This window comes from Triticum urartu, chromosome 4 (assembly GCF_003073215.2).
Source record: "Triticum urartu cultivar G1812 chromosome 4, Tu2.1, whole genome shotgun sequence".
NCBI classification, from domain to species: domain Eukaryota; kingdom Viridiplantae; phylum Streptophyta; class Magnoliopsida; order Poales; family Poaceae; genus Triticum; species Triticum urartu.
Window position 1 is genome coordinate 191,255,176 of NC_053025.1, and position 10,368 is coordinate 191,265,543.

The following is a 10,368-nucleotide window of genomic DNA, read 5'->3' on the forward strand; positions in this document are numbered from 1 at the left end:
ATGTTAGGTTATTTACTGAACAACAAATGTGACATTTGAGGTATATTTGGAGGCTAGGGAGCTGCCAATACTGACCATGGTTGACAGAATATGTAGGCAGCTTATGACCAGACATTATAACAAGCAGATTGAATCAGACAAGTGGCCAGGAAATATATGCCCTAAAATCAGAAAACAAGTTGAGAAAGTAAGTGAGTTTGCAAACACATGCTATCTGGATTGTTCAGGTGATGGTATTTTCTAGTAGGTGACAGAGGGACAGATTACATAGTTGACTTGCATAAGAGAAAATGCACTTGTAGAAGAATTCAGAAATCAGGGGTGCCATGTTCTCATGTGGTAGCCTGCTATAGGAATGAAATAATTGATCCTCTTGAACTGGTAGACCCTTGCTACTCCAAGAAAATGTTCAAGAAGGCATATGAAAGCATTATCTACCCTTGCAAAGATAGGAGAGAGTGGGAGGACATGTGTGGGCCCCCAATACTGCCACCATTGTACCAGAGGCATGTAGGAAGGCCATCCACTACAAGAAGACAAGCACCTGGAGAGGTTGACCATAGAAGGGGAGGGAAAAAATCACAAGGCATGGTGTAATCATGCATTGTTCATATTGTGGTGAGCCAGACCACAACAAGTCTGGATGCAAATACTTGAAGGCAAGAATTCCACCACCAAGTGGAAATAGTAGAGGCAATGGTGAACCCAATGGGACACCCACAGCTCCAGATGAAGGCAATGGTGCACCCACTGTGCCACCCACAGCTCAACATCAAGATGATCCAGTGTTAAATCAGGTAATAAAGAGTTGCAGCTCCTGACAACCAAATGCATTATATTCATGATTGCAATACAGCTAACACAAAGTGTTTATGTCCTATCTAATTGCAGGGAGTTGAAGAGCCAACTGCTGTGTTAGAAGATCTTATGGTGGATAACATGGTTGCCCAGGTATAAATACTACATAATTACTGTTATTTTCTTACTATTTTTCTAGTATCATATATTTGAGAGAGGCCATTACCTTATCACATATTGTGCAGATGCCAACACCAAGGGTTGTTCAACAGAGGCGATTACCTTATTCTGGGTTTCTAACTGCTGCCCAAGTGATGCTCAACCAGACTAATGCTAGTCAAGGTAGTCAAGCTAGCTCAAGCACCATTAGGCCAGGTGAGTTGGCACAAAAGCTGGAGGCAATGAAAAATCAGAAAGATAGGGAGTTGAAGGAGAGGAAGAAAGCCATCCTTGCTTCTAGGAGGGAAGAAGAATTGAAAAAAAGCTCAAGACATAGCAAGGAAGAAGCATGAGGTAGCACAGAAGAAAGCAGAACTGGCTGAGAGAAGAAGATTGGCTGCACTGGAGAGGAGTGCCAAAAGAAAAGAAGAAGCAGAGATAAACAAGAAAGCTCAAGCTGAGACCAGACAAATTATTGCAGAAACAATGAAGACTATAGCTGCAGAGAAAAAGGCAAAGCAAGAGGCTGAGAGAAGAGCTGCTGCAGAGAAGAAGGAGGCACAAAAGAAAGCAGACAGGGAAGCAGCTGCTGCATAGAAAGAAGAAGAGAAGAGAAAGGCTGCTGCACAGAGAGAAGAAGAGAAGAAACAAGCTGCTGCTATGAAAGAAGAAGAGAAGAAACAAGCTGCTGCTAGGAAAGAAGAAGAGAAGAAGTTGGCTGCTGCTAAGAAAGAAGAGGAGAAGAAGCTTGTTGCTGCTGAGAAACAGCTGGAGAAGAGGCCTGCTCCAAAAAGAAACCCAAGCTGGCTAGCCAATGAAGTTGATTATCCAAACAAATTAGCAAGATTGTCAATGTTTGATATCTTTAGGTAGTTTTCAAAGATATGCCTGTTTATGATCATGTAGGAGGTGTTCAAATGAGCATTTATGGAACTTGTGTACTCATTTTGGTGGATGATGATGTTAACTACTCTTCTTGACTGATGATGTGTACCCATTTTGGTGGATGATCATGTTTGTTGTTCTTCTCATGCCAAATTTACTACAATTTAACCATTCTTGTATTATGTTGATCACCAATTGGCACTTCACATTCAAACACATGCTACTGCTTATTGGACAAAGAAAATGTTGATGATCACCAATTGGCACTTCACATCAACAATCATGTACATTATCACTTAACTTAAATTGGCACAAAGAAACTGGACTGATCAATTGACAATATCATGCAATGATCATGAATAGAACATCACAAAGTATTGCATCAGGGTTCACCACCACTTAACTTTCCATTGCATCATGTTGAAACAAAAGAGTTGAAGCACCAACATTGCATCAGGGTTCACCAGGATTCACCACAACCATTACAAGACAGGACACAAAATAACTAGCACCAGGGTTCAACACCACCATTACAAGACACAAATTAACTAGCACCAGGGTTCAACACCACCATTACAAGACTCCAGCATAGACCTAGCAACACCAGAACCTAGCAACACCAGAACATCATCATCTTCACTTCTTCAGCATGATCACCACCATTCCTGCAAGACCCAGCACCACCACAACACCAACCAGCATCTTCATGAGCATCACCAGCTCTCTCCCAAGCATCATCAGTGCAGAAGCTTGTTGCCTGGTCATCAGATTGGCACTGTCATTCTTTTTCAAAACCTTCTTCACATTGCTGACATATCCATTCATATAGAACAGTTCTTGTGCTTTCAGAAGTTCCTCCCTGCGTTCCCCCGCCGCACCAATAGCATCCACTGCCGCATCGCCAGTGAGATACTACTTCTCAACTAGGTGCTCAACATACTCCAACTCCCACCTCCAGAAATCACAAGTGACCTATCCAAACCAGAGACGAATTGGATGAATAAGTCTTCAATCTTTGGATCCAGAACTAAGCCAAATCACATCAACAATGTAAATCGAACAGTATAACTTACCCCATGCTTCTGGCACTTATAAAACACCCATCTGTCGTGCTTCTCTGTGGTGGAGATGTACATGCGCACCTTCTCCTTGCAGGTCGGGCAGCGGGCCAGCGGCAGCGCTAGTGCATGGCGGCGAACAACAGAGGAGGAGGAGCTGGCGGCAGACATGACCACCAGAGGGCAAGGAACTGCCCTCCTCGACGGCGGCGGCGAGGTGTGGCGAAGCAGAGCGACGAGACGGCGGCGCAGCAGAGCGACGGGGGGGAGGCAGAACGACGGGAGGGATTTGACGGGGACGAGCTGCGGGTTAGGGATTTGAGGATGGGGCATTTGGCTCTTTTACAAAAAAAAACTCCATGCAAATTTGACCGAATCCAAATGAACTACATGGCGGTCAATAGTTGATCAAACCCACCACCTACCCACCGTGTACGTGCTACAGTGATCGTATTTTCATGTCACATCGTATTAAGTGACCGTATCGAGCGTATTCCTAAGTTCAGTGACCGTATTGTGCTTCGGTCGCAACTATAGTGACCATGAGTGTGTTTATCTCAAAGAACAAATACGGAGAGTGCTATGGCATCTGTTGGAGTTGGATTGGAGTTGGAGCACGAAGTACGCACTACTTGTCCATCGGCAACGCGCAGTTGATGGATCCATTTGTTCTTGTAATTACCGCCGCACCACCCTTAAGTAGTAACCGTACCACACATAATTATAGGTTTGCTTGTTAATCTCGTAGCATAGCATAGCATAGCCGTGTCGACTTATTCCATGGCCACGCCTAGCAGCGACCACACGTACGGCCAGCAGCAACCCAACTCCGACGACGGCTGGTTGGAGCGACGCACGATGGCGTCCATCATCCTCGTGGGATTCCTGCTCATCGTGGTGCTAGCCAAGGCGATCCACAGGTTGTGCTCGCACCTGCAGGTGCAGGAGAGGCCGGAAGGGATCCGTGGTCCGGCCCCGAGCAACGCCGGTGCTGATCCTGCTCAGGTGCTGAAGAAGGTGCATGCGGCCGGGCCGGTGGTGTGCGTGTACCGGAGGAGCGACGGGTGGCAGGAGGCCATGTGCCCGGTGTGCCTGTCGGACTTCGCGGACGGCGAGGCCGTGAGCGTGCTGCCGGCGTGCATGCACTACTTCCACGCCGCGTGCGTCGGCGAGTGGATGCGCGCGCGCGCCACCTGCCCGCTCTGCCGCTCCGAGCCGGAATCCGGTGTCATCTGAGTGACACCACGTACATGAATGCAGTTCCCCCTGAACCACCTGGACCGCGTCACACGAACGACACGCCCGGCGCGCGGTGAGCGCAGGTCGCCGTGCACGCATTGCGCGATTGCTGTCTTTTCTCCCCCTGTAATCTGTTCCTCCCGTGTAATGTAATTGTATATATACACCAGTAACAACACAGCACCATGAATATGTGACCATCGTAACATGTGCCTCGAGTTCATTCTCTAGTTTAGTAACTGGTGCCTGAGAAACGTCGTGACGTGCAGGCTTCATTTTATTTTTCCGACGTTGAAATTACCAAAGAACAAGGCGACTCAACAAGAGCAATTCCGACGACGCGAGCTATATATGAACGTCGTGCGTGCAAGTCTGCTTGTGCTACTACTATATGTTACTACACCAGAGCAGAATATCCATCACATGAGATGAGATCAATATAAATGCTTTGCGTATGTAACTAGCCTTCTCATCGTAGCTAGTTTTTGACTGGCCGGATCCGACAAACTAAGAAACGGAGAGCGTTACATCACTCGATCTCGACGGATGGTGCCGATTATAACAAGTCGCCAGCCTCGTAGCCATCGTTACTCTTCCATTAAGTACCGCGTACGTGTTAATCACCGCACGCCACATGATCGATCGGCTTAGGCTATTTAGTCTCGCAAATTAACCAAAGCAGCCAGCGGCCTTCTCGTCGGTCGTCGATCGATGTCCTCCAACGCCTACTCCGGCCCCGGTGATGACGGCGCGACGCCCTACACGGCCGGGGTCGCCGTCGTCGTCAGCGTGCTCTTCGTCCTCGCGCTCGTCAGGCTGGCCCGCTACATCCTAGGCCCGCCCAGTGACAGTGAGGCGCAGCAGCAGCCAGCCCAGGGCCGCGGTGACGGCGAGCCTCTGGCGGAGGTGGCCGTGGAGGTGCGGTCGGTGGAGGCGGTGGTGTGCGCGTACCGGAGGGGAGACGGGTGGCGGGAGGCCACGTGCCCCGTGTGCCTGTCCGATTTCGCCGACGGCGAGACCGTCAGGGTGCTGCCGGCATGCATGCACTACTTCCATGCAGCTTGCGTCGGCGAGTGGCTGCGCCGCAACACCACCTGTCCGGTCTGCCGCACCGCACCACCGCCGCCATCACCAGCAAGGTCTCCGGTCAAGGCCACCTCCACGGAGTGACGGCAGTCGTTGTGTGTTTGCTTCGAGTGCAAGTAGAGAAACCAGTTTGAAAATTGTCTGTTTAATGAGGATTTATGAATTCTTACTTGTGATACACCATGATGCCGAGTAACGCTACATTCACAGATCATTACAAGGATTTTACAGGGTCGTTATGACTTGGCAGATGGTGATTGGTTCAAGAGGGAGGGAGGAGCCCCACCCACCTAAAAATTAGAGGGGGCGGAGAGAATTAGAGGAAGGAGCCCATGAACTCCGGTCCGTGGGATTAGCAATTTCGCCCTGATTGCCATTTATCGCTCGCCTCATTAGAACTCATGGCCAACAAAATAAGGAAGATGAGTAATACTCCCTCTCTAAAGAAATATAAAAGCGTTTAGGGGATAACGATTTGTGGCTCTCGGGTGCCACACACTGACACACCCTATATGAATATAGCACTAGAAAACGTATTAAGAATATTTTTTTTGAGATTTTGGGATATAAAACGCGGGTGCCTGTTGTACACACGGGTTCAGTTTCGTGAGGAATGGGTGACCGTGATAATGCCAGTAAAAAAGACAAAAAATTTGTATGTGTAGAAAAAAAAACTAAATGTAACGTATGTCGGGATGTAATTCCTACGTCACTCAGATTTCATATTCCAAAATTCCAGATTTTTTTGAAATTTCCTGATATTTTTTTAAAATGCTATTTTCATATAGGGGTGTGTTGCACCCGAGAGCTGCAATGCATTTTCCACCGTTTAGGTCACTACTTTCCTGGTATTTCATCTCAATGTTCAGAATCATGACGAGATAGAGGCAAATGGAGCTAGAAAGACCAAGCCTAGTATGTGATTTATTGAAAATATGATGATATGTCTATATACAGATGGTCAATGCCAAACACACTGCAAATGATACGTCAATAGATTTGCCGGAGTGGCATTTATGGTACAAAACTACAGACAGAGAATTGCGGGCGTGGACAATCCGTCAGAGTCCAGTGCTCACATCTTCCTCAGGTTATCAAGCCGTGCCTGCAAGTCATCATCTATTCCACCGTCCATCCCGCCCGCAGCTTCAGCTTGAACAGGCGCTTTTCCCGCTGCAACCGGCATGGCGACTGCAGTAGCCGGGGCCTTGACAAGCTGGGTTCGGAGCAAAATATCAATGTCACTCGTATCCCACTGTCTCATCCTTGTGTTTCAATCTCTATGATAGAATCAACACGAAAATACAGGGATAAATCTTACCTCAGAGTTGATGTCGATGCCGATTTCATCGAGGACCTGGCTAACTAGCTCTTCTGTTTCTTCCTCCTCCTCATCACCCTCCAAGGCATCGTCGATGGCATCACCCATAACCTCGCTGACCATTTCCATCTTCTCATTTTGCATCTCAAAGTCCCGCATTATCTTCTGGAGTGCTGGTAGATTCATCTGCCTGTTCATCTGTGACATGGCTTTTGTGACGCCCTTCATGGCTTCTCCCATTGCTTGTGTTGATTTCAGGGTCTATAAAAATTTAGCACGCGAACGTCAGCAGCAATGAGAAAAACAGAGTTTCCACAATATAATGAAGCCTACTGTCGCTTGACCTCATCACATTGTAGAATGTGCACATATCTAAATGTATGAAATATACAGCGTCTGCTTGGATTACAACGCTACCTGAATACGAAGAGATACACCTTGCAACTGGGACTTCAGGGCATAAAATTTCGTGATCTGATGCCTTGTGCGAATAAGGTCCTTGGCCATAACTTTTACAGCTCCCTGAGAACAATGTCCATCAAATCAAAACACGTTCTGTTAACTTGCAAAGCCTATTGCCTAAAATATGAACAATTTAACACAGAAAAAAACTTAAGTGGCAGACATACATCCTATGACCTACAAATTTAAGATTCCCATCACAAAATTGGCTTATCCTATTCAGGAGACATCAACATAAAACTTTGTGTCTGAAATAGATAAATCAACATGACTGAATTAATGCTGTGTGCATGAAGACACGATTTCCTATTGTATCATGGAACAATCAAGCCCGAGGATAATGGCACACCATATTTCAATTAACTTACCAACAAAGAATGAATTACAGTGACAGCTTAAAACTATGGCAGTAGCAGGGAAGCGTGTTCGTATGATGTTCAATGCTTGCAAGATTGTGCTAAGATAAAAAAGAATAATTGTATCATCTAGGTTCCCTGCAATGCCACTTTGCTGAGTAGTTGGTATTTCTTATGCTACCACAGATGCAGATTGCAAGTTAATCTTCATAGTTTTATGGAGGTCGGTTATAAATGAGCAATAGAACACGAGAGATTTTGCAGTTTCAGTGTACATACCATCTGTCCTTGCTTGGCCACCTTCTTGATCTCAGCGATGAGCTTCTTCTCCTGAGTCTGCAGGCCCTGCCTCTCCCTCTCGATCTCCCTGATGGACTTATCTAGCATACGTTTGTTCTCCCGCAGCAGCTCTGCCATCAACGAAACAAAAGAACAATGTCAGCTCTTTCTGGCATAAAACCCAGGGGAGCTAACCTCCAACGTTGTCTTGTGTCCCCCATATTCCGAAGTCTTGGGGAAATCAACACCAAAGTAAATAGGTAGCAGTAGCATTACAATTTAGAGGGGCCCAGTTTCTTAAGTTATTTGGTTTCTTCAGCAAATCAAGTAGAGAATTTACAGGAACAAGTAGAATCAAGTAACTCCAAACCAATATTCATGTCCCTTGCATTGCTTGCTTGTTAACGGCGTCCCATTGGACAGTAACAGGTGAAAACTGAACACAAACCTAGACAAGATTATAACAGCTAAAGAGGAGAAGAAGATTCCCCCACAGGTTAGGTTTCTCTTGCATCCTGGTAGCGCAGTACTCAACCAAGTCAATAAAGATACTAGTACTACAATTTGCACATGAGGTTCCCGCCAGAGCTAGGGTTTGGTGGAAGCACCCGAGCGAGATTAACGCCATAGCAAACTTCTATTTTGGATGAGGCACAGGCGGGCCGATTGCTTGTCCACAACAAGGTAAAAGGGCGTGGAATTTGCTGGTCCCTCCGGATTGGTAGCACAGGAAAACAAGTAGGATCACGAAATCCAGGAGGAGGAGGAGGGGGAGGGGGAGAGATACGAACCAGCTGGGGTCTTCCGCTTGCCGAAGAGGAAGCTCATGGCGGCGGGCGGAGGTCGGATCCGGCCGGCCGGCTGCTTGGATTGGGCTGGACTGTGAGTCCCACGGATCGATCTGGATGTTCCCCTCCCTCTTCTTGCGCGTCGGATGGTGGAGGATTAGATACGGCGGAGAGGAGATGAGTGTTGAGCTGTTGACGCGGATTGGTTTTGGTGGGTTAGTTGATTCGTCAGCAAGGCATCCCGATATTGGGTTGGGTTCGTTGCTGATACCGTGTCCACGCGGTTTGAGATTGGAAGCTTCCCTGCTTTATTCTTTCCTCTAGTCAGCTAGACAGGTTACCGCTGAGATTACTGTAAAAAATAATTACTCCACTGCTTGGGTGATTCCCCCGTCAATGTTCCTTCAATGTCTTCCATCCCAAACCCTAAAAGCAACTCCAATGCGCCGACTCAAACGGACGGCGCTTTTGTTCGTTTTTTGTCCGTTTGGGTCGGCCGCCCGCCCGACGTCCGCTTGGTTTGAGATTTGGGTCCACAATGTACTCAACGCGCCGATCCATATGTGCCGGCGTGGCCGGCTGGCCGCCCTTTTTATCATATAGCATAAAATTTACATTGTTTCACACATAATTTTTGCATTATTTCAAAAGCAAACATATAGTCCACAACCAAATAAATAGCATAGTTTCCACACAAAAAAATAGCATAGTTTTACAAGCCGAATAAAAGTAAAAATGTCTCACATAGTTTTGCAAGCCGAATTGGTTGCCAACGTGAGCCCACATATGCTCAACTAAATCATTTTGCACTTGCATGTGAGTTTCCCAATCACGCATGTCATGATGAAATTGGATGAACTGTTCAAACGTTGCTGCTCCTCCATGCTCAGGCACAACATTCTCACCCTGAAACTAAAACCCTTGATCGTATAGACGTTCCGAACACTCATCTTCTACGATCATATTGTGCATGATCACACAAGCAATCATCACCTCCCATAGTCCCACGAATTTGTTGTGTCAAAGTAGTCCTTCCAAAGAAGGAAATGCTCGCTCTCTCGATTGCGATTCAACACCGGAAGGTGGCCCAGAATGGAGCCACGAAACGTCGGGCGCTGGCTAATGAGGTGGTGATGGACCAACACGGCAGCTAAAATCTCCTCCTCGTCATCGGACGACGAATCGTTAGAGTCACAAAGAAAATTGTGAAAAAAGAACTCGTCGGCGGAGTCCATTTTGTACCTTGGCAAACTGTCGAACAGCTTGCAGGCGTCAACGAAGGAGACGGCCGGCGAAGGGAGTCGCGGCGCACACGGACCAGCTAGCAGCCCTGCCGGCATCCGACGAGCGTGCCGGTGAGGATCTGGCCGGGGCGGCGAGGCGGCTTCTTGGTCGCGGTGTGTCGGGGGAGCGAAGGTGGGAAGCTTTCGGTTCCCCGGTGGCAAGACGGCGGTGGCGGATGACGTGGGAGGTGGTGGCGTTGCGAAGGGGATGTTGCGGTGCCGGCAGCTGGCAGAGTCACCGGAAAAATTGGGCGGCGGCGGCGACGACGAAGGAGGCAGGCTAGGGTTTGTTGTTGGATTGGGAGAGGATGGCCAATGTGCCACCGACCAGCGGTCCAGGGGGAGGAGTAGGCAGGCGCGCGCGTCCGTCTCATGTCCGCGTAGACACAAATCCGGCTCACATAATGGGCCGGAAATGGGTCGGCAGGCGGACGAAAAGCGGACGCGCGTCCGTTTGGGTCGGCGCGTTGGGCCTTCTTTTCTGTCTGCACCGACCCAAACGGACGCTCGCGGACGAAATGGGCCACCCCGTTGGAGTTGCTCTAATTGACACCTAAATTTCCTTCGTGCCGCCTCTCGATCACCTTCCTCTCTTCCATCTACCGACCTCGTAGGCGGCCAATAGAGTGAGGGCACGTCCCTTTTGTTAACTTT

General features: G+C 48.0%; 1 protein-coding gene across 1 annotated transcript; it reads right to left on the reverse strand.

The window, feature by feature from the left end:
- Window positions 1-6,123: 6,123 nt before the first annotated feature.
- LOC125551266 (vacuolar protein sorting-associated protein 2 homolog 1) lies at window positions 6,124-8,725 on the reverse strand. The gene is made up of 5 exons (XM_048714438.1): window positions 8,435-8,725; window positions 7,644-7,774; window positions 6,964-7,068; window positions 6,547-6,807; window positions 6,124-6,441 (listed from the first exon to the last, which is right to left on the reverse strand). The coding sequence occupies exons 1-5, from the start codon at window positions 8,469-8,471 to the stop codon at window positions 6,301-6,303; spliced, it is 675 nt and encodes a 224-aa protein (XP_048570395.1). The 5' UTR covers window positions 8,472-8,725; the 3' UTR covers window positions 6,124-6,300.
- Window positions 8,726-10,368: the final 1,643 nt, after the last annotated feature.